This window comes from Aethalodelphis obliquidens, unplaced genomic scaffold, assembly GCF_003676395.1.
Source record: "Aethalodelphis obliquidens isolate GAN/ISIS:26980383/991018 unplaced genomic scaffold, ASM367639v1 scaffold8, whole genome shotgun sequence".
Taxonomy (NCBI): domain Eukaryota; kingdom Metazoa; phylum Chordata; class Mammalia; order Artiodactyla; family Delphinidae; genus Aethalodelphis; species Aethalodelphis obliquidens.
In genome coordinates, this window is record NW_020837952.1 from 51,052,351 (window position 1) to 51,079,913 (window position 27,563).

A 27,563-nucleotide genomic window follows, 5' to 3' on the forward strand; every position below is an offset into this window, starting at 1 on the left:
AGCAGAGTGGAGTCTCCCCAGCTGCCTATCACGTGAGCAAGCCTGGCCGAGGTCAGTAGAGCTGCATCCATAAACACTTCTCACGGCACACCACTGAGGTTTTAGGGGTTTGGACCACTAGATAACAGGCAGTGTCATTGGCATTTTGTGTGGGGTACCTTTTCACTGGGTGAGTCTGTCCCACAGGGCGGTTGGTTTCCAGGGCCCCAGCCCAATAAATGTTCGCAGGATTCTCCAGACGGCTGTGTACAACTCCAAATGCACCCATATGTTCCCAAAGGCCACTCGGGGAACTGGTTGTGATCCAAGTGATCTATGAGACGTTTTCAGCTATCTTTGACATTTTTTTTTTTTTTTTTTATCTTTGACATTTTTAACCTTTAAGAAGGATGCGATCAGGGATACCCTTCAGCTTTTCAAGTCCAGTTTGATGTCCTTGCCTATTTGAAGATTCCCTCTATGCCAGCAGGATAACTACTTGATATAAGGCTAGGAGCTGGAACTCTCATTCCACCTAAGATCCTAGGAGCCAGGTGACGCCTTCTGGCCTGCAGGGCTAAACCCAGATCCTCACTGACAATCGTATACTCTCTCTCTGACCCATCAATCCCCACATACTCTGCCTTACACCAACGGTCTTCCCTCTGCTCCCCAAACCTGCATTCCCTCCCACGCCTCTGTGACTTGCCCCATCTTCCCTCTCTGCCACACCCTCCCTCACCTCACCCACTCTTCCCCACCTGTGGACTTTCTATTGACCTTCAAGATTCAGCTTAAATGGTACCTTCTCTGTGAAACCTTTATGGGCCCTGCCAGGTAGGGCTACTCCATTTCTTCTCCGTGCTCTAAGAGCACTGAACCCGTAATTCCACCAAAGCACTTGCTAGTTTGAACTGAAACTGTTTAAGAGCAACTTCCCTGGCGAGACTGTGACACTTCACCATTGTCCCCAGCACCGTGCCCACTGCAGGACAGGTGCTCAATACGCGTGTGCTGTGTGCATGAGAAATACCTGCCACACACAAGAAGGCTGCGGTCACTGAAGTTAAGGTCTGTCCGTGTCATTTCCCTTTTGTATTCTCTAACGTTATGCATAGAAGCTTGTCATTCTTACGCCCATCATTGGCTCCTATATTTGCAGTTTGAGGTTCTGTGACAGCTGAAAAGGTTGTGTCCAGCAAACAAGCATGTGTTGGGCTCCGTGCAAGGTGCTAGGTGTGCTTGACTTCTTGTCCTTAGAGCCATCCAGTAAGGCATGTGTCAAACCCTCACTTGACAGTGGAGGAAACTGTTTGGAGATCTTGAGATCACCCAGGGAGGTCGAACTTGGGTCTCTGTCCCTGGACCACCAAGCTGCCTCTCCAGAAAAGATGCTTGTTTAGCCTCAGGTCAAGAAACAGACACAGGACAGGGCCTGAGGTTACTGCTTCGATCCCAGTCCTGTCCGTGAAATCTTGGGAGAGTGGGTGAATCATTTAACCCTTCTGAGCCTCAATTTCCTCACCTGTAAAATGGAGATAATAACAGTAGCTACCTCAGGGGATGGCAGGAGGATTCCAGGAGATGCGGCATATGAAGAGCGCAGTGTTTGGAGTGACTCAACAATGTCATCTATTATCGTGGTTGTGATCACAATTAGGAAAGGGAGATTCCTGGGCTCCCGGAGACACCTAGGTGGACGTGTGCTGAAACGTCACCTGAAGGAGACGGCATGGCAAGGGTCTGGAGGGCAGGGGAACAGGGGCTGGATAAGGCTCGGTCACCTTCTGTTTCATGAGTGTCAGAGAGAGTCCCAGTGTCTTTCTCCTTGAACTCAAATATGCCTGGAAGTTGCAGTGTTGTCTGCCAGGAGGAAACGGAACCAACCGACACCCACCTTCCCTTTCTCACCCACCTGCTGAAGAAAACAAGTAATTACTGCCCCTTAGAGAATAAATGTCTGTCAAGTTCTTTGCAAAAGCAGGGCTGTTTCGTGGGTATTTGTTTTGTGTTGTATTTTTAATATGCTGATAAGAGTGCATGGCTTCCAGTCCAGTGAAGAGAGAGAGGGAGCCTGTGAGGATGTGTATGCATGGCCGTGTGTGAGCACGGCCAGACACCTGCGTGTGGAGCAAAGGGTCTTTCTTTGATGAAGTTTCGAAAAAGTTTATCCTCATCACATGAGAAAGGAAATTAGTGACCAGAACACGAGAAATGCATGTGTTACGGGGTTCTCTCTTCCCCCTTAGCCTTACACTGGCAGTACCCTTGAGTTGGGGAAAATGACAATCCAAGGTAAATAGCTCCAAGAGCCATTTTCTGGAAAGCGCCCATAGCGTGGGCTCCTAAAGGCAGGAACTGTATCCCATCCATCTCTGAATCCCCTGAACCCAGAACACCTAGTGCATCTTGAGTGCCCAGCAAGACTCTGTTGGATACATTCAGAGCCACAGCATGTTAAGAAAGGGAACAGTGACCAATGAAAATGCTCCTAGAGCTACCAAAGTATGGCTGCCCTAGCTGGCAGGGTCTACCAGCAGTCCCGGGGGATAAGGCGCCTCCATCTATGAACTTCATGGTACCAACGTGGTTCAATGGCAGCTATATCCCCAGGTCACCTGTGGCCATCACAGTGCTCAACGGATAGGACCTAGGTAACATTGCCATTTACCAACCACACTGGGTACTGTGGAAAGCACAGCAGGTATGAGGTCAGACATAAAACGTCAGAGTCTATTGGACTCTGGACCAAATAGATGTCTTCCTTGAGCTTTAATATTATATTGATTATCAACCTGGTGCTCTGCACCTCTGCTCTAATATGGACCGAGCACCTACTGCGCGCCAGGTGTAGTGCTAAAGCAGGTGCATTGCTTTACTAATTTAATCCTTCAGCACAGAGCTCCGTTTTACGAGAGAGGAAACTGAGGCTCAGAAGGTGTCCATAATCTTCCAGTTACAGCTAGAGAGCAGCAGTCTGGACTGTGAATCCAGTCTTTGGACCTCACACCAGGGACATCTCACAACACAATCACTTCTCTCCTGGCGGATGGATGTGAGGATCAAATGAGCTGGTGGAAGACACAACGCTGTGTGAGCAAAGCAGGCCATAAAAATGCACATGCGGTAAGACTCCAATACAGCAAAAAGACGAACCAACCCACCCCACACAGAAACAGACCAAAGGGAACACGTTACAATGCACATGCGGTAAGATTCCAATACAGCAAAAAGACGAACCAACCAGAAACAGACCAAAGGGAACACGTTACAATGTTAACAAAGCTTTTCTCTGAGTGGTGGATTCACAGATGAATTTTATTGGCTTCTTTATACTTTTCTGTACTTAAGTAATTCCCTGCAATTTTCTCAAATGAGCTAATGCATGTACAAGTGCTTTGTAAACTGTAGAGTTCTACACACACCTCAGCGATGTTATTATGATCGCATTATGTACCTTTTCAAATTCTAATCTAGGACTGCTCATCATGGCTGACTGCATGGCTGATGTTATCCCAAGGAGGAGACTAGAGCAGCTTGAAACCTGCCTCTTTTTCACCCAGGTAATCTCTCCAGGGAGATGCTGAGCTGGAAGGCAGGGCTGGGGTGACTTGGGTTAACAGGGTCTGAATGCTACCGCCACTGCCCACTCCAGCCACGTGGGGAGCAGGGGCCCCTGACAAGCAAGTCACAGAAACAAAAGACAGATTCCTCCTGAGATAAAATGCATTTGCTCAGTTGCTTCCTTGGGCAGCCAGCTGAGGCACAGGGAGACCTGGACTTAAGGGCAAACGACCTTTAAGCAGTTTGCATTTATTTCTTCCCATCCTGAAGGGCAGTGGCCTAGATTGACCTCTGAGCTGCCAGAGATGATGGCTGGTCCTGCCTGAGGACTCAGATGGGTGGGAAGTGTGTCCCTGGGCTCTGGCCTGATGGACTTCTCTGCTCGAAGTCAGGAAAAACGACATGGAGAGATTATAGGGATAAGTGGACACTGAGGCCTGATTCCTCTGGCCCTCATTTTCCACGTGACCTTGAGCAAGTCATTTCTCCCAACAGCAAGACAAAGAGTTCTTGCTTCAAGGATCACGTCCTCACTAGGCCAGGTAAGGGCTGAGAGCCCTGTGGGCACTTTCTCATTAACACCCATGGTCACCGTGGCTTAGAGACCACCAGCAGTCCAGGTCTATAAAGAAAGCCTTAGCCACTTGTTCAAGGTCACACAATGAATGAACAGAGTAGCCGAGATTCACATCCAGGTGTCTCTCCTCCAAGTTCTTGTACATAATCAAGTCCCTAGGATGCCGTGTTCAGCAGTCTCTGGGGATCTTTCTAGTCTAATGCCAGACGGTTCTGTGACTGCAGAGGACTGAATCACGTGCTTCCCTCGGTGGCAGAGATCTTCTGCTCTCGGGCTGAGTTTCCAACCTTCCTGCAGTGCAGGGGAGCCATGTAGCCAAGTCCGCGTCAGTGGAATGTGGGCAGATTCTGGCCACTACAGGTACCACTTTTAAGACTGCCTCACGCACAGTCTTCTCTGTGGCAGCCAGAGCGAGAGCCCCCAGTAGAGGATGCTCTGTGGAGGGCAGAGGCACAAGATGGAAGGAGTCTGGGCCCCGAACCTGGAGAAGAGCTGCCTGCCAATCAGGAACACCTGCTTGAACTTCGTGCGCGTCATAAACTTCCAGTCTGCCGAGTCCATTTTATGGCTGCTTGTGTTACCTTAACTAACACACCTACTTGACCTCTTCCAGCCACTAAGTGATGAAGACAGCACAACGGACCAAGTCAGGAGTCTCTGAGGCCACCCTTTCTTCCTTTGACACCTGTCCTTTGGATGCTTTAGGACAACAGGCAGAAACGTCTGATGGATAAGATAACACTCAGGAGTGTTGCTTTACACTTTCAGCTTTCACTTTCAGTGGCCTGGATATCCATTTCCTCATCCGTTCCTCCCAGTGTCTACATGAGACTGGCAGGGCCGCCCATTTGCCCCCAGTTGATGGATGAGGAAACTGGAGCGCCAGGGATGTGCACGGAAAAGCTGGGGCTCTAAGTCACGTCTCCTGGAACCTAACTCAGGGCTCTTCCTTGGGGTTTCCATGAAGTGGTTAAGTTTTATTAAACCACGTGGACAGGAAGAGAAAAATTACTAGCTCGCTGGTTGCCTGCTGTGCATATTAACCAACAAAATTCCAGGAACCCAAACGACTGTTTTCCAAGGAAACCAAACCATGGGCCACTTTCATTCTTTCGTGGGAGGGGAGAAGCATGGACCTTAGGACCATTCAGTGACGGTTCAGAGAGAGTCTGCTGAGCACTGACTGAGGCTCTGAGAAAATAAGAAAAAGGCATGGTCTGCTCCCTCCCAGCTATCAGTGTTAATGTGTACATTGCACACAATTAACAGTCCCTCATTCTATGCCAAGCCCTGTGCTAGGAATGGGGAATGAACCCATTTCTGCACTTAAATTGTTTATACAGTCTGGGTGGGGAAACAAAGAAGTCAGCAATTGTAAAACTGTGTATTCATAATGCAAACAAAACGCAAGGTTGGGGCTTCCCTGGTGGCGCAGTGGTTGAGAGTCTGCCTGCCGATGCAGGCGACACGGGTTCGTGCCCCGGTCTGGGAAGATCCCACATGCCGTGGAGCGGCTGCGCCCGTGAGCCATGGCCGCTGAGCCTGTGCGTCCGGAGCCTGTGCTCCGCAGCGCGAGAGGCCACAACAGTGAGAGGCCCGCGTAACGCAAAACAAAAAACAAAACTCAAGGTCGGGGGGATGTGCTAGGTGCTACACTGACCTAAGCTCCTGACCTGTCTTACCTTACTTAATCCTCATCAAGCCTACCAGGTAGGAATAGTCCTAGCTGATTCCCATTTACAGGTGAGAAAACTGAGGCACAGAGAGTTGAGTGGCCTGAAATCCCAAAGGGAGTGTTCCTAACATCTTACATAAGGCAGTCTCGCTCCAGAGCTGTCCTCTTACCTACCGCACAAGGAGCCAGTTAGGGGAGGAAGATTCAGCCAAAAGGAGAAGAGGGCGGGGGCTGTGACTGACAAAGGCACAGGAGAGTCGAGCACCTGGCGGGTTTGGATAGGTGACAACCAGAGCCTAGGTGTGCGAAGGAAGGATGTATTCCTGTGGCCCAGACACACCCTCTGAGTATCTGGACCATGACTCCCACCTTTATCCCCTCTCCTGGCCACCCAGGCAAACACTGACGCTTCAGGCTCTGGAACTTAACACGCCATGGAAAGTCACTGGAGGCTGGCCTCGGGCAGCCTGTTGTAGGGCTCTGGACGCCATCCACCCTGGGCTCTGCTGCCCACTGTGTGATTAAAGAGCTGGTGACATGCGGCTCGCACGTGAGAACAATAACGCATTCTGGGGTTTCTCTGGGGTTTCTCTGGGATACAGCTGTTTCCACAGAGCCATCTGTTCCCTGGTAGCTTCTGTTTACATGTGTCTTATTTTTAACGTCTCACGGAGCCACCGTGAGGCCGTTGTCTTTTCTTCTTAGTGAGCTTAGCATCAGGGGATGTGACCCCAAAGGTGGCCCATCACCCTTGTAGCACGAGGGGGTTGAACGTGGAAGCCCTCATTTCAGAGGTGAGGCAGGGGGCTGAGAGCAGCTGGATGGGAAGGCATCCAGGACGAGCTTTCTGGCCAATACTCGTAAGGAGACCGCCTGTGGCCTGTAGCCCTTCGCATACCTTAAGCCCTTCAATGCACATACCAGCCTGGGCTGGGTTTGTTTACTGACCATTTTACAGGTGGGAAAACTGAGGCTCAGGAAAGGCAAGAGTTACACTTGAAGGCATAGATCTAGTCCTGGGGCCTGGTTTTCTGATTTTAAGTACAGGGCTCTTTCCAGAGTACCACAAATACTTCAAGACAAAGACTTGTTATATGTTCATTGGTTCTACAAAATTTATCGAGCCCATACCAGGCAGTCTTTCATAGGCATAAAGATATACTGATGAATGAAACAGACAGACATCCCTGCAGTCCCAGAGCTTACATTCTAGTTGGAGAGACAGAATCAACAAAATAAATAAGTCCAGAATATAATACATCGATGGGTGATAAGTGCTATGGAGAAAAATAAAGGCACGAGCTCTGGGAGATGGGGGTGCTGGGATTGGGGTTAAGTATTACAACTTTAGATCATGGAGTGTTTTCAGCAGTTGTAAAAAGACTACTCAGCAAGACTGATACCAGTTCCAGAGCTCCCACCAACCTGTCCTCTGATTTCACATTGCTGAACCTCCGTTTTCTCCTCTCAAAAATAAAGATAATAATAACTACCTTACAGGGTTCGTAAAAGAATACTGTTCGTAAGAACAGTGATATAAAGTAAAAGCAGCTAGGAGAACCGCTGAATGACTTGTAGCTCCTCTTATGTTAATTTTAAATAGGGATCTACATCCACTTGAGGAGCATGGCCTCGGTCAGTCTATGACTTCAAAGCTAGGGCGACCCTGTTTCCAATCACGGCCCCATCACGTAGGAGTTGCTTGATTTTGAGCACATAACTCATCTCTTCTGAGCTTTGGTTTCCTTAATCTGTGAAAAGTCCCTCGTAACGTCTCCTTCCCTTGATTGTGGTGAAGATTAAGGCTGCATTTCCCTTTTGCTTTCCCTGCAGGAAATCTCCAATTGTCAAAGGCTAGAAGAAGCAGAGAAAGGTCTTAGAGCAGCACAGAGAGCTCTCCTCATGCAGGAGAGAACAGAATGATGAAGGCCTAGTGCACAGATGCCCGCATCTCCCGTGTTACTGCTTGGGGATTGTTACTGGTTCTCTGGAGTACTGTCTTGGTGAGGATACTGGGGTTGGGGCTGAGCCCAGATGGACAACTGGGGTCATCAATGAGTGATGTCTGCTGTGGGCATCGGATAAGGGAACTCCAAGTCTGCAGACACTTGGCTATTGACTTATAATTACATATAAATGTGAAAACTCATTGGTATCCAGTCTTTTTGCTTTTTTTCCACTTTTTAGGTGTTTGCTATGTTTCATAATTTAACTTCTAACATGACAGTGGATAATTCTTTTACCACTGGACTTTCTGACTTCAATCCCACTGGTTTTCCTTTTTTTGGCTGCCACGGGAAGGATGAACAGGGGGTTGAGCCCAGAAAGGGTTGTTCTGAAGCTGATGAAGTGAAAGTGACAGCTGTCAGAAAGGCATCTGCAGGATAAGCAACAAACAATCTGAGGCCATTTCCTGCCAGGATAAACAGCATCTTCCCTCCTCTGGCCAATTCCCACCCCCTCAGCCTACTCAGTGCAACCTTAGTCACTGAAAATTGTACATTGAGTTTGGTATACTTTGGTTACTAAGGAAGGGCATGTACTTGAGTAAGATTCCCATCCAAATTGGAAAACATCTATAATAACATATATGTTAATGGTTTTGCATTTAGAAAGGTGAGTCTCTCTTATCTGGAACACGCCCTGAGGTGGAGCAACGCACTCTTGATGATAAAGCAGGCTTCTATAAATACAGTGCTTGGGGAGAGTTACATGTTTCCGGATAACACGCTGTACGGAAGCTACACTATCTGCCCAGCTGTTGGGGACCACAGAGGGTGTCCTTATTTTTTACTGCACCCAAGGACAGGACTCAGATTCAAGGATTCTTTCCAGAAGGGGGGATTTTCAACTCAACATGAGGAGGAGGGGCTTAGCATCTGGAGCTTTCTAACAGTGAACTAAGCTGCTGGAGGTGGTGAGCTCCCTGTCTTTGGGAAGATTCCAGCAGAAACCAGATGTAAGCCTGTGAGAGACACTGTAGAAGGATTTTTGCATGGATTAGGGGGTAGAGAATATCCACGATTATCCAGCCGTGTTCTGTGGAGTCCCAGAGTTTCTGGGCTACGCTTGAGCAGCTGGGTTGCTGAGGAAAGGGGAGAGATGCTAATATACAGAATTCTAGCTTCCACTGCGACTTCACTCAAAGTATAGTAACTAATGCCAAGTGAATGCTTCTTGCATTACACAGACTAACTTATTGGTTCCAGGGAGAGATGGCCAGACAAACTATGGGACAGGAGTGGCAATGTCCCATCAGCTACTGTCATTCTACGCCGCAGCTGGAGCCCAAGCTCTTCCAAACAAAACCATCTTGTTTTGGAGGAAGCACCCCAGACAAAGGCTGGGAAATGGGGTTTTCTGCTTCCTAAAGGGTTGAATCCTCCAACCTCCTGAATTCATGCTCCTTCCCTCCCTCTTTTCCTTTTTCTTTTCTCTCTCCCTCTCTCTTTCCGGCACCAAGACCAACCAAATGGCCTCTTCCTCCCACCCAGAGTCTCCTGCTGGAGGAGACATCTACCTGGGATTGTCTGATCCAGAGCAAATGTGACAGCCCCTTCCATGCTTCATACACAGATTTCTAAGTGACTCTGTAGGTTCATCTCTCTGCCAGGCCTTCCTAGAAAAAAAATCTTAAAATCCCAGAACCATTCGTGGAACGACAGACTATGATCAGACAGGTTGGGCACTGTGGTTTGTGATAAACCCCCTCCTCAATGAACCTTGTGTTCTGGGTGTCCTATTTTTGGTGATTAAACATACATTATCCATGAGACACTATGACAAAGGCATCCCTGTCCCCAGTTATTTATCAGATGGTGAACCCAAGGCTCAGAGCATCCACGTGACCTCTCTGAGGCCCTATGTCCATTAAATGAGCGATCTGGGATGACCAGAGAGCTCACACCCTTATCATCATCGTCACCTCCGTGAAGACATAATAATACAAAAATGCACTTGTGCAGCCCTCCACGTGCTCACGTTGGCTTCACTGGAAGCCGAGTATGCCATGCTCCTGTTCACCTCTGGTCTCCACTGCCTGTGCCGCTCCCGCCGCTCTCCGTATCTTCTCACTCCTCCTTATTCATCCTTCGAATTTCACCTTCTGCAGGAAGTCTTCCCTGACCTACCAGCTCTCCCCTTCTTGTGTGCTCTCAAAGCATCACACTGTCCCGGCACTTATCACACTGGATGACAGCCCCGTGCCTGCCTGCATCCCTCACTAGACAAGCACTGTGAGAGTCAGGCTTCGATCTGCACTCGCTCCCCGCCTAGGATCTCTAGCCCTGCGGCTGGTGACCATTTCAATGACTTATCCGCTGAATGGATGAACGCGTCTTGAGACTTAGACCCTGCCACCAGATCCCCTTCCCATCTGGGATCTGCAGTCCAATGGAGAGGTCCCTGACTTGCAGTCTTTGAGACGATCACTAACTGTGCGCTTGTCATAGTTCCAACGACTTCTTCCCCAAGGCTGGGAGCCTTCCGCTTTGGGCCAGATACGAGGTCTTACCCTTTCCCGCTGGCTCTGTTTGCAGATAACACTCAGCATGTTGCAAAGGATCAGGGGTAGAACTCCCCACGGAGACACGATTCCTGGCTGCGGTGTTACAGACTCTCTGCCTGCTCCAGCCCCTGCCGCTGCGGGCCTGCCCGGCCAGAGGCATCTGACTGAAGCAGAGCACAGGGACCTGCCGTCTCGGTTTATGGCTGCCAGCTGCGCTTGCTCCCCTGTTCTCAGAGCCCACAAAACAATCCATCTGTCCTCTCCATCCCCGCGGCCGCCGCCCCTGGTCAGAGCCCCATCACCATCTTTTGGCCTGGGATGCGGCAATGGCCTCTAAGTGGTCTCCCTGCCTCCAGTCTCACCCCTTCGGTTCTATTCTCTACGTGGGAGTGATTTTTCTCAAATGTAAATGTGACCAGGATTAAAGCCCTTTGGTGACTCCTCACTATGGACAGGATTAAGTCTAAACTCCTAAGCACAGCCCAGGCCCTTCGGTCAGCTTCATTCTCTGCCCCTCTCCTGACATGCCTCTGCTCCAGTACAGAAACTACCAGCACGTTCTCTCCGAACTCTCTACTTCTTCATCTGCTCTTCCTTTGTGTCTGGTCCTTCATTCTTCCCTCTTATTTGTTCAGTTCAGTCCATAAACATTTATTAAGTGCTTGTTATGTGCCTGCTTCCATTCTAGGGGAGGGCACCCCAGAGGTGAACGGTACAGGCAGAGTCTCTTATATCTGGGGAAAAAACGACGAAAAAAATGACATGAATCAAATAACTGTGGATAGTAGGTACGTGCTGAGGAAAAGAAAATATGGGACATCACAGAGAGTGACATTAAGGGTTACCCGAGGCTGGGGGGTGGTCTGGGTGTCCCAGGACTTGGGAAGCAAGTACAAAGGCCTTCCCAAGGAGGGTGGGGGGAGCCTGGGGTGTAGGAGGAGCAGAAAGGTAGTGGGTGTGGGCTCAGCATCAAGGGGAGTGTTTGGGGGGACAGCTGAGGTGAGCCTCAAAGAAGGCTGCTCTCTCCTTCATGGCCCTCCCTGTACCCGGGCAGACTGTTCTCTTGCCACCCCTGACACTGGTCCATGGCAAGCACCTTCTATAGGGCATATGGGCCAGCCTCCGATTTCAACCACAGTGCCCTGCATAGCGCCTGGCTGGTGGCCGGCTCTCACACGTGCGTGTTAAACAAGTAAATGCAGTCACAGATTCCGAGAGGGACAACCAAAGACTTCTCCCCTCTGATGACCCACCAGGGGAAGCTGGTGTAGGAAGAGCCGGTGAGTCATTTTTAAAGGGAGTTCCCCTTTTAAGGCATTGAGCAGTGCACCACGGGAATCACCCATACGGAGATTAACTGATGGTGTCAATCTGCAAGGCTTTTTATTTGAGCCTCTTCCGTGGAGGAAAAAAAAAAAAGGAGCAGGAGAAGAGTCTATATTTAATGTTTGGGGAAAGAGTGCAGAATGGGCACTCAAATATTGATGATGACAACAAATACTGATGTGAGTCAAGAGAACGGAAGGAAAACCCAGAACACAGTGTCTGTCGAGACGTCTAAGGGCTTCCCAGAATCTGAGACAGAGGTCAAGTGCTTAATGGTTTTCCTTCCTCTCTTGCCAGTGGTAAAGAAGGGTAGACGCTGAGGAAGGTATGGAGGGTGACACGGAGAAGGGCTGGAGCTAGAGGCAGCGCCACTGTGACCTGGGGGCCAAGTGACAGAGAGCAGGGGTGGCCGTGTGACCAGTCATCCTGATACAGGGCCAGGTGAGTGTAAGCCCGCAAGAGCTTCCACACGCGCCCTCCCCTGCCATCGGAGCCTAAAGGAATTCTCCTGACATCCAAGATAAGAATACGAAAAAGAATAGTAACAAAACAAAATTCTGACTCTTTAACCCACTTCCAGCCTCCTTCCAGCCTGCCTCCTGGCTACCTGCTGCTCTGCATCTCCTGTTCTCCTCCTTCCCCAGCAGTCCCGGGCACACAGGCCATCCTTCAGTTCCTCACATCAAACCTGCCCTACCTCAGGACCTTTGCACCAGCAACTTCCTCCACCCGGTACAGTCGGCACACAAAAAATGACACATAATGAAAACATGAGTTTGGATATATGTATATACTCAGGTTACTCTCACCACATTCAAGGTAATAAACATAACCATTGCCTCCAAAAGTGTCTTGGTTTTTTTCTTTGTGTGTGTGTGGTAAGAACACTTAACATGAGATCTACACTCTTAAATAAATTTTAAGTGCACAATACCCCGTGAACTATAGGCACTAGGTTGTAGAGTGGATCTCTGGAACTTACTTATAACTGTACCTTTATAACCACTGAACATAGCTCCCCATAATGCCCTCTCTCCATCCCCTGGTAGCCACCATTCTGTTGTCAGCATCTATACGTGGGACTATTTTCGATGCCTCGTATATTTGGACTCATGCCTGTATTTGTCCTTCTGTGACTGACTTATTTCACGTAGTACAATGTCTTCCAGGTCCATCAATCTTGTCACAAATGGTACGATTTCCTTTTTTAAGGTGGAATAATATTCATACACACACACACACACACACACACACACACACATATATATTTACTATGTATATTTACTACATATATATATATATATTTACTACATTATCTATACCCATTCACCTGTCGATGGACACTTAGGCTGTTTCCATAGCTTGGCTATTAAGAATACTGCTGCAGTGAACATGGAAACGCAGATATTGCTTTGTGATCCTGATTTCAATTCTTTAGGACCCAGAATACCCAGAAGTGGAATCACTGGATCACACGACAGTTCTACTGTTAATTTTTTGAGGCCCCTCCATACTGTTTTCCATAGCAGCTGTACCATTTTACATTCCACCAACAGTGTACAAGGTTCCAATTTCTCCACATCCTTGCCAACTCTTATTAGCTTTTTTTTGATAGGAGCCACCCTAACCAGCATAGGAAGATATCTCATTGTGGCTTTGATCTGTATTTCCCTGATCCCTTGCTCTTCCAAGGCTGTGTCTTTCTTGAATTTGGGTCTCAGGTGAAATGTCACCTCCTCAAAGAAGTCCTCCCTGACTTCATATGTCACTATGTAGCACCTGTCAGTGGCTGGTAATTTTTCCTGATAGTTCGTCTAGGTATTAATTGTGTCTCCCCCACTAGAGCATCCATACCATGAGAGCAGGGACCACTGCCCTTATTTACCTATGAATCCTCAGTGCTCAGAATAAGAAGGCCTTCAGTAAATGTTGGCTGAATGAACCAATTACTTCTGTGTCTAATACTAAGGGTCAAGGAAAGGGCAGGGAGCAAATATTTATCAAGCATCTAACATGGCAGATGCTGAGCTAGGTGCGTTACATGCAGTTTCTCACTTAGTCTCAGAACGGCCCTATAACCGTTTTTTCTTATCTCTGTTTGACAGCTGAGGAAACTGAAGCACAGAGAGGTTGAGTAACTTGCCTGAGGTCACACAGGTGGAAATCGGAAGGGATTGAAGCGAAACCCAGGTCAGCCTGACCCCACATGCCCTACCTTTTCCACTACAGTGAGCTGCTGCCCCACATCCTGCTCCTCAGAACTTCAAATCAGTCTCAATTTTGTTCCTACATGCTGTGTGACCACGAGCAACCTGCTTAACCTCTCTGTGCCTAAATGTCTTCAACTCTAATTGGGGGAAAAAAAGAGGGTTTCTATGAGCATCAAATGAGCTACAATGTACGAAAAAAATTATAAACAGTGAAGAAACTGGACAATATAGTAGATGTCAGCTATGCCTGTGACCATTTGTGAAAATCTTTTGTGCCACCCCAGTCACTGACCCTGATTCCTGGGTCTCCCAGTTGGGTGTCATGTCCACAAAGACCTCAGAGTTTCCGGCTGTGGAGAGACCCTTTGTCTGTTGTTTCACTGGTGTTTTTGCTCACTCTGATTCCTCTGCTTGGCAGCTCCCTTCTGACTTCACCTAGTCTGGGCGAGCGTACCCCCTTCTGCAACCACAGGGACGAGCACAGAAGCGATCTGCTGATGTGCCTGTCCCCCTGGCCACGGCCCCGAGGTGGGGATGCTGCCTGGCTCCTCCTGGGCCTGCCCCGAGCCTGGCATGGGGGCTGGCGCCGGAGGTCTTTGGCAGACCAGCAGAGAGGCCACTACTGCCTGCGCGGCCGAGCCCTGGGACCACTCACGTTTTCACTGTTGATGTCAGCCTCGCTGGGGCAGCCGAACAGCTCCCGTCGCAGGAGATTCCCGTCGTACTCCAGGAAGGTCAGGTAGAGGTTGCGGAAAAACTCCACGTGCTTGTTCTTCACCCGCAGCTTCTTGGGGGAGTTCCAGTGAATGACCTGGCAGGTGACAAGGAGGCAGTCAGGCCGGGACGACCTGTGCTTGTGGGAGGCATGGTTGGGCACTGGTCTGAGTACTACCTGGGGGCCTGCCCATTCATTCATTCATTCATTCAAATGCATTCATTCATTCAACATTTGCGGTCCAGGGGTTAAGAGCTAGGGTGCTGAGGCCAGACTGCCTGGGGTCAAATCCTGGTTCTGCTCTAGGCAGTGATTTAATCTTAGGCAGATTACTTAATCTCTCTGTGCCTCAGTCTCCTCATCTGTGAAATGGAATAGTAACAGCTCCTGCCAAGGCCAGTCTCTGAGTTTTCATCTCTTGGCTCCAAACCTGCTTTGTGATGCTGAAGCCAGGACTCTGCCAACCCTGCTTCTGCTGTGTCTGCCTGTTCAGCACCGCCAACGGGGGCAGTGAGAGGGAGACAGGGTCTGGAGGGGGAAGAAGGAACTTGCCCCTTCCTGTGTTCCTGTCCCTGCCCCTTTCTCCATGCCAGTGGCGGCGCTTCTCTCCTTCAGCAGCAGCTAAGCACACTTTGCAGTGTTTTTCAAAGCTCCGATGCAGCGTCATGGTCCTTTGTCCCCGCCCGGTACTGTTCCCTCTGGAGCTACCTGCTGACCCCAGAGTGTGGCTTCCGGCCCGGAGCTGTAATAACTCCTACCTTTTCCCTCTGTTCCTTCAGCTCCAGGGGTGGGAACTGTTTCCTGCAATTTTCTGTTTTCGCTTTTACAGTTACCAAGTGAACACTTTACGTCTAGTTATCATTTTTAAAGATTAAATTCTCTGTTCAAATAATTGGTATGGTTTTTGCCTCCAGCCAGGACTGATGCATGCACTGTCTCCCAGAGCTGCCGTGAAAAAGCAACTCATTAATACAAGAAAAGCACGTAAGTCGTAAGGACATGCGCTCCATGAGCCAGTACATGCTGGCTCCAACTATTAAGTGCCTACTGTATATGGAGTTGGGAGATGGTCAGAGGCCCCTGCGGGCAGCGCCTGCCCCTGGCTTGCTCACAGTCTGCTGGGGAGCCATGTCCCCAAACGGGTAACAGGCGGCAATTGTGGAGGGAGGATCAAGAAGACATGGCAGCTCCAGAATGCTCCGAGAAGCATCTCTCAGAAGGAGGTACCTGTGCTGGGGCTCGAAGGCCCAGCAGGAGTTTCCAGGGGAGACAGGGCCTGGGTGGGGGGGAGGGGGGCAGATGTGGCTGCAGAGGTGACAGGGGAGATCCCGGCCCTGTGGGACCATGTTCTGAACTCAGACTGCATCACTGGAGATTTTTAAGGGGGGCAGGGAATTACTAACTCTGGGTTTTGGGAAGATTACTCTGATTGTAATGGAGAAGATGCGAGTGGCAGGGTGAGAGGGCCCAAAGCGGGACCGGGGACACTAGTTACGAGTCAGCTGTGAAGCCTGGGGGCATGGCTCACCCCCGGGGCTGGGGAGTCATTTCTGAGGGGAACCCTATGTTGCTCCACAGTGTTTCACATCCACTGTCTTCCTTTAACCCTCACAATGACCCTAACAAGGAATGCAAATTTAAAGATGAAGAAACTGAGGACTCTCCCTGGCGGTCCAGTGGTTAAGACTATGTGCTTCCAGTGCAGGAGGTGCGGGTTCGATCCCCGGTCAGGGAACAAAGATCCCACATGCCACAGGGCGTGGCCAAAAATAAATAAATAAATACGTACACACATAAATTTAAAAAAATCAAAAAATTAAAATAAAAAGGATGAAGAAACCATGGAGATGTATCTTGCTCAGGGCCACAAAGCTGGTAAATGTTGGAGCTGGGATTCAAACATAAATCTGAAGAAATCTGATTCCAAAGTTCTTTACTCTGTGGAGAACGGGAGAAGCCACGTTCTAAAGACTGCTTTTTTCACGCTGCATCACATTACAGAAGAGACAACAGAGCTCTCCTCTTCCCCCACTGGCCCCCCACGGCCCTCACCCTCTCCTCCCATGGCGGGACGGACAGCCTATCTGACCATCTGAGCTGGGGAAACACTGCTTTGTAAGACCAAGCCCCTCTCTCAAGGTACAGCGAATAACAGGAAACCTATTTGGTCCAAACCACATCACGGCTCTCCCCTAATCAGCAAAGGTGTAACTACAGAGCAAGACCCGGGGCTGTCAAAGCAGCCTAGGTCTGAATCCCAGCCATCCTCTTCACTAGCTGTGCGTGTCCTTGGGCATCTTGTTGCATTTCCTGGGGCCCCAATTTCCTCACGTGCAAGGAGGGGATCAGTAACCCCAACTTCACAAAGTGGTTATAAGAGGGTTACACAAATGCCTGGCACAGTGCCTGCATGTCACAGTGGCTCCATATATGTGGGTTCTCTTCCCCCTCAAAGATGGGACCAATCTGCACCACGAGTGCTCTGCCCTCCTTTCCCTCCCGCCAGCAGGAGGTCCACTGCAGCCGTGAGGAGGGAAGCAGGCATCTCGCACTCAGGAGAGGGCAGAAAGGGACGGCAGACCCTCCTTGGAACGAGGCCACTTGGCAGTGTTTGCATTTCAGGGAAGGATGAGTATACAATGTGCGATTCTCCTCCTGTGCCCTCTGAAGGGTGTGAGAGGGAAGGAGAGGGAAGACTCCCTTGAGAATACACCCAACCCGGGCAGGAGAAGGTCCCGGGCCAGGCATTAAAATAATTGCATGTGAGCTGGTGACACTCATACCCAGTGGGGATCACGTCTTTGCTGTGAAAGATTCTGGTCCTTGCCAAGTGCTGAAGCCAGCAGGAAGGCTGACGGATGTGCACCTGACTCAGGAAACCTGGGCTTCTTCAACAGGGAACAACTTTAACTAAGGGGAAATCAGGGCTAGCCTATGAGTCCCCAGACAAACAAACTGTCACTTATCATTCACGAATCTACCAGGCACTTTGGAGACACTGTGTCATTAAATGCTCCAAATGAGCCCATTTGAATCCCACTGTACATTTTACAGAGATGGTACTTGACTTGCCTGTATTTCACAGCCGGTAAGCTGCAGAGCTGAGACACGAACGCAGCTCTGGACCTAAACCCCCAGGTTCCTGACTGCTATCGTGTTCCATGTCAATGGTTGAGCACTTTACAGGTGCGGAGAGGGAGGCCTGCAGAGGAGAGGTGGCTTGCCCAAGATCATGTGGTGAGTTTGGACCAGGTCCGGGCTGGGACGAGGATGCAGGTCTCCGGGTACTCCCGCCCTCCCACTCCAGGTCACCACTTATCCCATCGTGTCTCATCCTGTTCTGTGTCTGCCCAGGGATCTGGGTTTGTGTATCATCTACAGGTAAATACTGAGGTTATATAACAAGCGGCAAAGGTTAAAGGAAGGTAGGGGGAGAAGATGGTGGGTCGCTGGTAGGCCAAGGGGGTTTTAAAAAACCCTGTGAACCAAGCTGCCCTGTAATAGGTGAGCCCACTCAAAGTCTATTAATGTATATTCAGATTTACCTTTCCACCTAGGTTTTTAATCACCACAACAGAGAATACTCCATTCCCCTGTGCTAGGCTCCAGAGAAGTAAGTAATATCTATTGTTTACCTAATACCCATTATATGCTAGACATAGGCCAGGGCTGTTACTGTTGCTGTGTGTGTGTATGTGTATGTGTGCTTTCACATTCCATCCTCAAAACAACCTAGTAACGTTGTTTCTATTATCATCCCTATTTTACAGACAATAATCCTGAGCGTCTCTCAGCTAGTAAGTAGCCAATCCTAATACAAAACCAGGCCTGTCTTACTCCCAAATCTTTTTCTTTCTGCCACATCATTCATTCATTCAATACTAGAATGAGCACCGACTCTGTGCCAGGCACTGATAGGGGCTGTGATTGCAGAGATGGACACAAAAGATCAAGATTCTCTTTCTGGAACCTACAACTGAGGGGAAGAGGCAGACGTTACGTAACTGTCCATTTTCAATTACAAGTATGACTCGTGCTTTTAAAGAGATGGTAAAGAGAAGTTGTTGGTGATCGTTTCTGGGCTGGGCTACTTCAAGTATAGAGAAACCAAGGCCCAGAGGGAGAAAGTCACTTGCCCAGACTCACAGCAGAGGGAGAAGTGGTGCCCAGCTCTGTCTCCCAGGCCACCACTCCTCCCACTAAACAACGCACCTGCCTCTGAAACTCCGAATCAGGATGAGTATTGCTGATAATTCTTATCAGCTCATGTCTGACTACTGAGAAATGTCATTTCCTGGTCCCTTGAGGGCCAGAATCACCCATCATCGCTGGCTCAGGGCCAGCAAGCTGGTGGTGTAGATGACATACATTGACAAGCTTACACACACGAGACAAAGTGACACTGGGAATGTGCCCAAAATACGTTTTTGCAAGAAGCTGGTAAGTACATGTGAGTCTATGACGCTTGTGAAAACGATCATAACTTATTCCACTTGCTGGGACACATCAGCACAGTAATCATTATTATTGTTAATATTAGCAGCTAACATATATTGGATGTTTGCTATGTGCCAAGCGCTGCTCTAGACATTTCATTCGTCATGGCTCATTTGTACTTTACTTAGTACTACAGGTATATTCTCATTATCCCATCTTACAGGTAAGGAAAGTTCAGCCAATTGCCCCAGGTTACACAGCTAGAAAGTGGGAGAGTCAGGATTCAAACCCAAAGAGGTAGAGACATGAGGAATCTCTCTCTCTCTTATTTCTCCCATGTCTGTAATCATCAACTGACTGTTTACAGCAATGAACATGAGATTCTCAGAAGATTACAGGATCAGAAGTGAAACCTACTCTTCCCTCCCAAACATAGGCACGGCACCATCCCGGGGACACGAAGGCTGCTGGGGTGATTTAGGACTTCCCATATACATGGGCTGAACCTCCAGCTTGGGAGGAAGTAGAGAAGGAGGCATCCAGCTTGCATGGCAGGTGGGCTGCAGAAGCTACCAGGCATCAGGGGTCCCAGGAGTGTGATCTGATTGGATCTGAAATGTCTATAAAGGCTGAGTATGTGTACAGACTTGCAGTCAGCCTGCAATGAGCCTGAGAAATTGATGAAAATTGATTACTGTCTAGGAGACTTAAACATCATCCGGGAAGAGAGCAAAAGTCAATGTGATTAAAGGAGAAACGAGAGACTATCACCTATCAAGGGCGCAGGAAAAAAGCATTTCAAAGACAGAAACAAGACCTCAGTACAAGGACAAGGCTATGGAAGGAGTTTAGCCCATACTCCGGCTTCTCAAGTACTTGGAAACCACAGGGCTCATAAAAATAATTCTGATTTCTTGGCCAAAGTGCCAAGATATCAGAACCTGTGTGCAAATGCCACGTGAATAAGAACACGGGGCTTATGTGTTCCCAGTTACTGAGATAAGGGGTATTTGGAAAATGGGGCTCTGTCTCGAGACCTCCACTGACTTTCTTGGCTCATAGAATAACAACTATCCTCTTTAGACTGGCAGTGAAGCCTGCTGCAAACTGGTTCCCACTTACAATTCCAACTCTAACTCCAGGCTAAAAGAACTTCCTGGTATTTCTTGAACCTGTCTTCCATGACTCAGTGCTTTTGCATATGCCTTTTTCCCCTCCTTAGAATATCTTGATTTCTTCTCTACCATATTCACGCCTGCTTGTCCTTCACAGCTGAGCTCAAATGCACCTCTTCTGTAACTCTTTCCCTGAAGGTTTCCACTCATGCCAGAAAGTTGCCTCCTAGTAGTCTTTCTCTCCACTCCATTCTTCATTCCTAAAAGAACATTCATTTTGTTTGTAGTTGCAACGTCCCTAGCCCCTTTGAGTGGCTCATGATCCATTTCAGATCCAAGCACTCATGATGATTCTTCTCTCTGATTTCCCAGACTCCCTTGCAGCTAGGGGTGGCCATGTGACACAGGATTGCTCAAAAAGACACATGGCAAAGCATATATTTGATTTCTTAATCACGAGGTTCAGATAAGGTGCTGTCTTCCTCCCACCCCACTCACCTTCCTGTTGTGAACAGAGATGTGATGACTGGCACTCTGACAGCCATCCTGTGACTGTGAAGTCAACACACTGCTGATCTACAAGCCAGTTCTACAGCTGCTTACTCCAGGGCTCTTAGGAAAGAAATTCAAACCCCCTATTTTATTTTAAGCCACTACAAATTGGGTTTTCTGATTCTCACTGTAAGCATTCCTCATATAACACCTAAGGCAGTTGCTGGGCCCTTCCTCAGTACGCCACAGGCTCTTGTACTGAACTCTATTAGAGAACTCATCGCATGCTCTGGTAATTATTTATTTACATTCCTGCACCTGGCAGCACTGGAATATGAATTTCCGGGCCAGCAGGGACCGTGACTTATTATTCTTCCTGAGTGCTATACTGCCTGGCAGGTAGTTAGTATTCAATAGCTGCCCTTTGGTTCAAGAATGGAAATCATGATGATGACATTCTCAATAATCCTCACATTCTGTCTGTCTATAGCAAATCAGTTATAAAAGCCCTATTCATGTGGGCTTTCAGATAGAGAAACATATTCCTCTTTTCTTCATCTAAGGGCCAAACAGCTTGTCATTTTCTTTTGAAGGAATTTAAGCTCCCTCTGTTCTTCCCTTGTCTGGTATTTCAGGGAGAAGGACAATGGTCTCAGAAGTCCCTTTCCTTGTCCTCTTCAGGATTACGATATATGCTACAAAAGGATAAGCACACGCACCTGATCCCAGCCCCAGCTCCAGCTCTCATCCGCTAGGTGGTCTGCACATAGTTGCCTAGCATCGTGGAGACAGTCCCTCACCTATAAAAGGGACATAACAGCAACTGCCTTGCAGTTTGTGGTCAAGCCCAGGACTGATGGGTTGATGGGCATGAAGGCATTTCACACGTGCTCATTAAATTACAAAATAAATCTGGTTTTAGACTTCATGAGTCATCCACCTTACCAATGAGGAAGGCTGGATGAAGACAGGAAAGGAAAGAGGAATAAGAAACAAGACTTAAAGGAGGAATTGCAGGTGGAGGCAGCCTGGGGCAGAAGGGCAGGATGGGCACAGACAACACAGCCCAGAGGAGACGCCACGCCAGGGGCCAGGCTCCTCCTGGCTGGACCTCAAGGAGAGGCCCGAAGAGGGGGCTGTTCAGAAGGGAAAGCACTAAGGTGGGTTTAACACACTGGGCAGAGATTGGAGAGTGCTAACAGGCAGGGGAGCGAGGCAGATGTCACCCTTGCTTCTTCCCAACTCTGTCACCCAAACAGCTTAATGTATCTGAACCTCTATTTTCCAATCTGTTCAAAGGAAACAATAATAATACCTGTTTCAGAGGATCAATGAGACAAGAGATGTAAAGGCATCCACCATGGAGCCCAGAACAGACTGGTGCCCAGCACGTGCGCGTCTTGGGAATGTACGTGCTCCGTTCCCACGGGATCTTCTCTAAAGCGATGCTGTCCCTCAGTCTGTATTTAAACCTAGACTGTTGGTTCCTTGAATGCAAGACTTGTGTTCGTCCAACTCTGCATGCACAGTGGCGGGGCCGGTCAACGTTTGCAGACTGCCACGGAATCCACTCCAGTTCTTTTCTTCCCTCCACCAACGGCTAAAGACTCTATTCCACCTCTCTCCCTTCTCCTTTCCCATTCCTGACAATTACCAGGTAGTGGCTATTAAATAAAAACAGTGTCCTTGGTACTCAAGACTTCAAGCCACGGATGTTCTGTGACTCTTTGCTTCCTTTTACAAAGGTTCCTGTTGTTCCTTGATTTTTTACAAGTCCCAGAAAAAAAAAAAAAATCTTCCCAGACAAAAACATTACCCAGGAAAGGGGAAGAAAACAGATGAAACTCAAACTCAGCGATTATTTAGTCCCCTCATCTGGAAAACGTAGACACTTAGGCCAGTGCATGCATCCGAGGCCCTGTCCTATAGCCTGTCGTTTCTTGTTCTGTCACCTGTAACATTTCTTATTTTTCCCTGCCTGAGGTGCTGGACGTTGTAAAGAGGGAAAAAAATGAGAACATAAAAATAGATATCTTTGGTGATACTCAGGGCTGGGAGGGTCATGAATCCGAGAAGATCCTGCTCTGTTCTCTCATGTTCGTCACGTTTAATGTTTCTGGTTCTTTTGCTATATAATGGGGGTAGCAATCAATTTGAACTGGATTCTGGCCTGTCTGAAGAATTCCGATGGACCTGAGAGCAAGGAAGTGAGAAAGCGATGCATTCAGTACAAGGATCTTCCATGGCGTTGCCTAATGCGGCTTCTCTGCAGTCATGTGACCTGTGGATGGTAACCAGCCAGTGCCCTCCCTCTCTAAGGCATTAATTACTAAGACTCTATTCACTTTCACAGAGTCCCCACAGGGTCCTCCAGGGAGTGTCTCTGTTGATTTGAGGGCAAGGAGGACAGAGGGAAGTGGGTTTCACCTCTAGAGACAGGCAGGGACCCTTCAGCTGAACGATTCTACCAAGGTTGGTTGAGAAGCCAATTTGGTGGAATGTCAGTAATGCCCCTGGGGGTGGGCACCCCGTGATTCACTGCTTGGAAACTCCAAGAAGGCAAACTGGCTTCCAGGATCCCAGCAGGCATCTTCTGTAGTGGCCCGCTGTTGCTTTTCCGTGTGCTCTACACCCTTCCTTCACAGATCAAGACCCCGCCTTCTTCCGATGATTCTAACAGGGCGACCGGTCAGGCCTGACCTGCTACAGCAAGGGCGTGTGACTCAGGATGACCAATGAGACATTTCAGACCGTTCGTGGGCATGAGTCCCGTGAAGGGTCAACAGAGTTGCTCTGCAGAGTCATGGAGGGAAAGAGGGTCTCTCTTTTCAGTATGGGATCACGTGTGCTAGTCACTCTTATGTTCCCTTGCTTTGATTTCTTCATAGCATGTTTTCCTGCCTGAAATGACCAGTTTGATCATTTGTTGTCTTGTTTGATATCTGTATTCTGCACTAGAATGTAAGCTGGGGAGAGCAGGGCCTGCATTGTCTGGTTTTCCACGTATAACCCGTGCTTGGAACAGTGCCTGGTCCACAGCAAGCGAGCAACATGTATTTGTTGAATGACGAAGCTCTACATACTGGCTGGGGAGGCTGCCAGAAGTCACCCTGCCATGACAGAGAAGGCAGAGGCAGAAAGAGAGCAAGACAGAGGGGCAGAGAGAGAAGGAGAGGGAGTGAGGTCTTACGTCATTTGAGCTCCCATATCTAACTGTGTCAGTGCCCGCGCATACTGAAACGTACTGAGGAATAAACCCGGCTAAGTGTTCTACCAATCAGACTACATCTATTTTAGTGCATTTATTAACATTATTTAATGATAACAATAATTTTAACTAAAATAACTCATAAAATGAACAAAGGATTTAAAAAGAGCCCTGCATTATTATTATTATTAACCCAAAGTACAAAATAAATACATGTGAGTCCTTGGGGTTATGAATACATGATTTAAGAAATAAATATAATTGGGGGAAAGAGACAAATCTCCCTGGAGAAGAACTCCAATGATGTGCGTGGATTCTACCCCCTCCCGGGAAGTGAAACTTCATCTCCTCACTTCCAGTGGGGGGTAGATAAGTGACTCACTTCCAAAAAAAGAAGAAGGAAAGGGAACCACAGTAACTTTACAGTGGAGAAGCCTGAAAAGACCACCTTAGCGAAAGAAAGGTGGTTAGCAGCCTTAGTAGTAACATGTGTGGCACAGTACATGCCTTGGAAGTGTCAAGGTCAGTCATGAAAAAACAAAGACAGACTGAGACACTGTCAGAGACCAAAGGAGACTCAGGAAGCAGGAAGTGAATGGAAAAACTGGTGAAATGCAGCTAAAGCCTGACGTTTAGTAATAGCAATACAGCAATGTTGGTGTGTCAGTTTTGACAAGTTCACCATTGTTACACAAGACGTTAACATCAGGGGAAACTGGATGGGGCACATGGGACTCTACGTACTATGTTTGCAATTTTCCTGCACGTCTAAAATTCTTCCAAATAAAAGTGTATATTAAAAACACAAACCAGTTCTACAAAGGAACGAGAGGTTGAGAATACTAGTAACACAAGCTTTTGGGACCAGCAAGAAAACAGTTGAGCTGACACTTCTGCTCCCAATATAAGCTCTTCCTTAGCTGCATCTCCAAGTAGAGAAATGCCCATCTAATTAGATCTGACAAGAAGTTGGTTGAAAAAAAATTAAATCCTCAAGACCATTTCAAAAACCATTTATAACCATGATCATTACGGAAGAACTTCACCCCAAGTGTGTATTATGCCTCGAGATATTACTTAATGTTAGTACAGACATGCGTGATGAGCAAGACATTTAAAAACAAAGCGTCCGGAATATAAAGACGAGCCTCCATGAATTCTGGATGACGTTTAAAGTCTTGTGAGAGTCAGTCTTGAAATTTACAATGTTTCACTAAACCCCATGAAAAGAGTTCTGCAGTCTCTTTGGAGATTTCATACATCAAAATGAAAGCTAATAAAATCCAATAAGGAAAACACTTGTGTTTCTTGCCTTGGCAAAAGTGGCTGGAAAAACACACAGAAGACAATCTGGTAACAAATGAAGTAAATTCCTGGGTCAGCAAATATTATAGGAAGAGTCCTAGAAAACAAATGATGAAAGCCTGGAGAAACTAGGATTAAAACAAATTACATGGGTGATTTGCTATAGAGTTAAATCCAAGTACAGAGGATTCTGACACGCGTCATCTTATGCTATTTGCAAGACTCTGTTTAGAAAATGAAATACACAAAGAACAACTTTTCAGTGAGCACTAAAGGAAAGATGTCCTGGGGAAGTGATATTCTGAGCAGTGAATTCCTACTTTAACGATGGTAATGCTTTATGGAGCGTGCATATGTGGAATGACTGAAGGTACAGCTGCTTTAGCTGGAATAACGAAAGGATACCAACAAAAGTTACAGAGGGAGTGCCCCACACTGAATTCCTTTCTGTATCACTGATAGGCAAGTTTGCAACAAAACACTGGAAGCCAGTGTGCATTAGTACTATTAGATGTCGTTGATTTGGTTAACTTTATAAAGACAAGACTGAAAATATAGAATTTTTACAATACTTTCTAAAGACATGAGGAATGACAATGAAAATCTTCTGTCCAACATAGAGCTTAGCTGGTTAACTCATGGCAAAGGACTTATAATAAATGGCATACGTAAAGACGATTTATGCATTTCTGTTTTTATGAAAAACTGGTTGGTGGTGGTATGCTATCTCATGCTTTTGGGAAAAAACACACACACCTGAATCTGACCCTTCAATGTAAAGGTGAGGAATGGAAAAGTAACTACTTTTACAAAGAACCTGTAATATAGATGGAACTTTTAGAAATAAATATTCGAAATTGTTTTCCTCATTATAGGGATTTTTAGGCAAAAATGTTCCGTAGCAAATCCCTCATTTCCACATTCCTGGAAACTTCAGTGGTTTGATGTCCATAATTACCAAATACTGCTTAGTTGATGGTCCCCTCTCTCAGAATCCTTTTCCTTCTTAATAGAGCCCAGATTATCCAGGGAAATGTTTCTTAGAGTGCGCTTCTAAAGAAGCTGTTCGACAGGGCATTCCATGGTCATGGTGCTGGGTGTTGACATAGAATACGTGGGGGAAATGCTGGGGAATCAATAAAATCGATCAGATTTCCTTGCTGCGGGATATCATAATAGGGTATCTGGTACAGTATATGGTACACGGAACTCCTCTCTCCCCACCCCTCCCCAGCTCTCCTCTGTTTGAAAGAAATCTCACTAACAGTTCTTAGAACTGTTTAGACATGTACCCCACCAAGTGCTATTACCGAAGGGCGAATTCTCCAGAGCCATGGCCTCGCTTCCAGGGATCTTGTTGATGTTTCCAGGAATAAATGCATCCGAACTTCATCAGCTATGCGTAACCAAGCCAGTGACGGATAACTTAAATCAATAACAACCAAAGGAGTTCAGTTCTAAAAACTACCACATAAGCCAAGAATGGGTGAGTGTTGAGGCAAAGACAAAAGACTAAAGCTTAAAGCACCCAGAGTCCCCTCCACTGAGTGGGTCGTTCTCCAGCACAGTATCAGGGCACAAGATGATGAGACACACACCAGTGCTTAACCCTGGGCAAGCCGTTTCCCCTCCGTGGGTTCCTGTTTCCGGTCTGTGAAATGTGAGCACTGGCATGGATGAGCAAGAAGATCCCTTGTTTACAGGTTTTGCCTGTAAACTAGCTGAGTGAAAATTACCCCAAGAGAGTGGGAACAATACTGACAGATTATTAATAATAAGAATCCAAAAAGAGTCATGTACCCCAATGTTCACTGCAGCACTAGTTACAACAGCCAGGACATGGAAGCAACCTAAATGCCCACTGACAGATGAATGGATAAAGAAGATGTGGCACATATATACAATGGAATATTACTCAGCCATGAAAAGGAATGAAATTGAGTTATTTGTAATGAGGTGGATGGGTCCAGAGTCCGTTATACAGAATGAAGTAAGTCAGAAAGAGAAAAACGAATACCACGTGCTAACACACATATATGGAATCTAAAGGAACGGTACTGATGAACCTCGTGGCAGGGCAGGAATAAAGACGCAGACGTAGAGAATGGACTTAAGGACACAGGGAGGGGGAAGGGGAAGCTGGGACGAAGTGAGAGAGTGGCATGGACATATATACACTACCAAATGTAAAATAGATAGCTAGTGGGAAGCAGCTGCATAGCACAGGGAGATCAGCTCAGTGCTTTGTGACCACCTAGAGGGGTGGGATAGGGAGGGAAGGAGATGCAAGAGGAAGGGGATATGGGGATATATGTATACCTACAGCTGATTCACTTTGTTGTAAAGCAGAAACTAACACACCATTGTAAAGCAATTATACTCCAATAAAGATATAAAAAAACAGTAAGAATACTAGGCATAACAGATACATACTACTGTATATAAAACAGATA

At 47.6% G+C, this 27,563-nt stretch overlaps 1 protein-coding gene across 1 annotated transcript in view; it reads right to left on the reverse strand.

The window, feature by feature from the left end:
• LARGE1 (LARGE xylosyl- and glucuronyltransferase 1) overlaps window positions 1-27,563 on the reverse strand; it is a 587,913-nt gene that overhangs the window by 51,594 nt on the left and 508,756 nt on the right. The window contains exon 10 of the mRNA XM_027107480.1: window positions 14,494-14,649. Within this exon, the coding sequence (XP_026963281.1) occupies window positions 14,494-14,649 (156 nt within the window). The remainder of the gene's footprint in view (window positions 1-14,493; window positions 14,650-27,563) is intronic.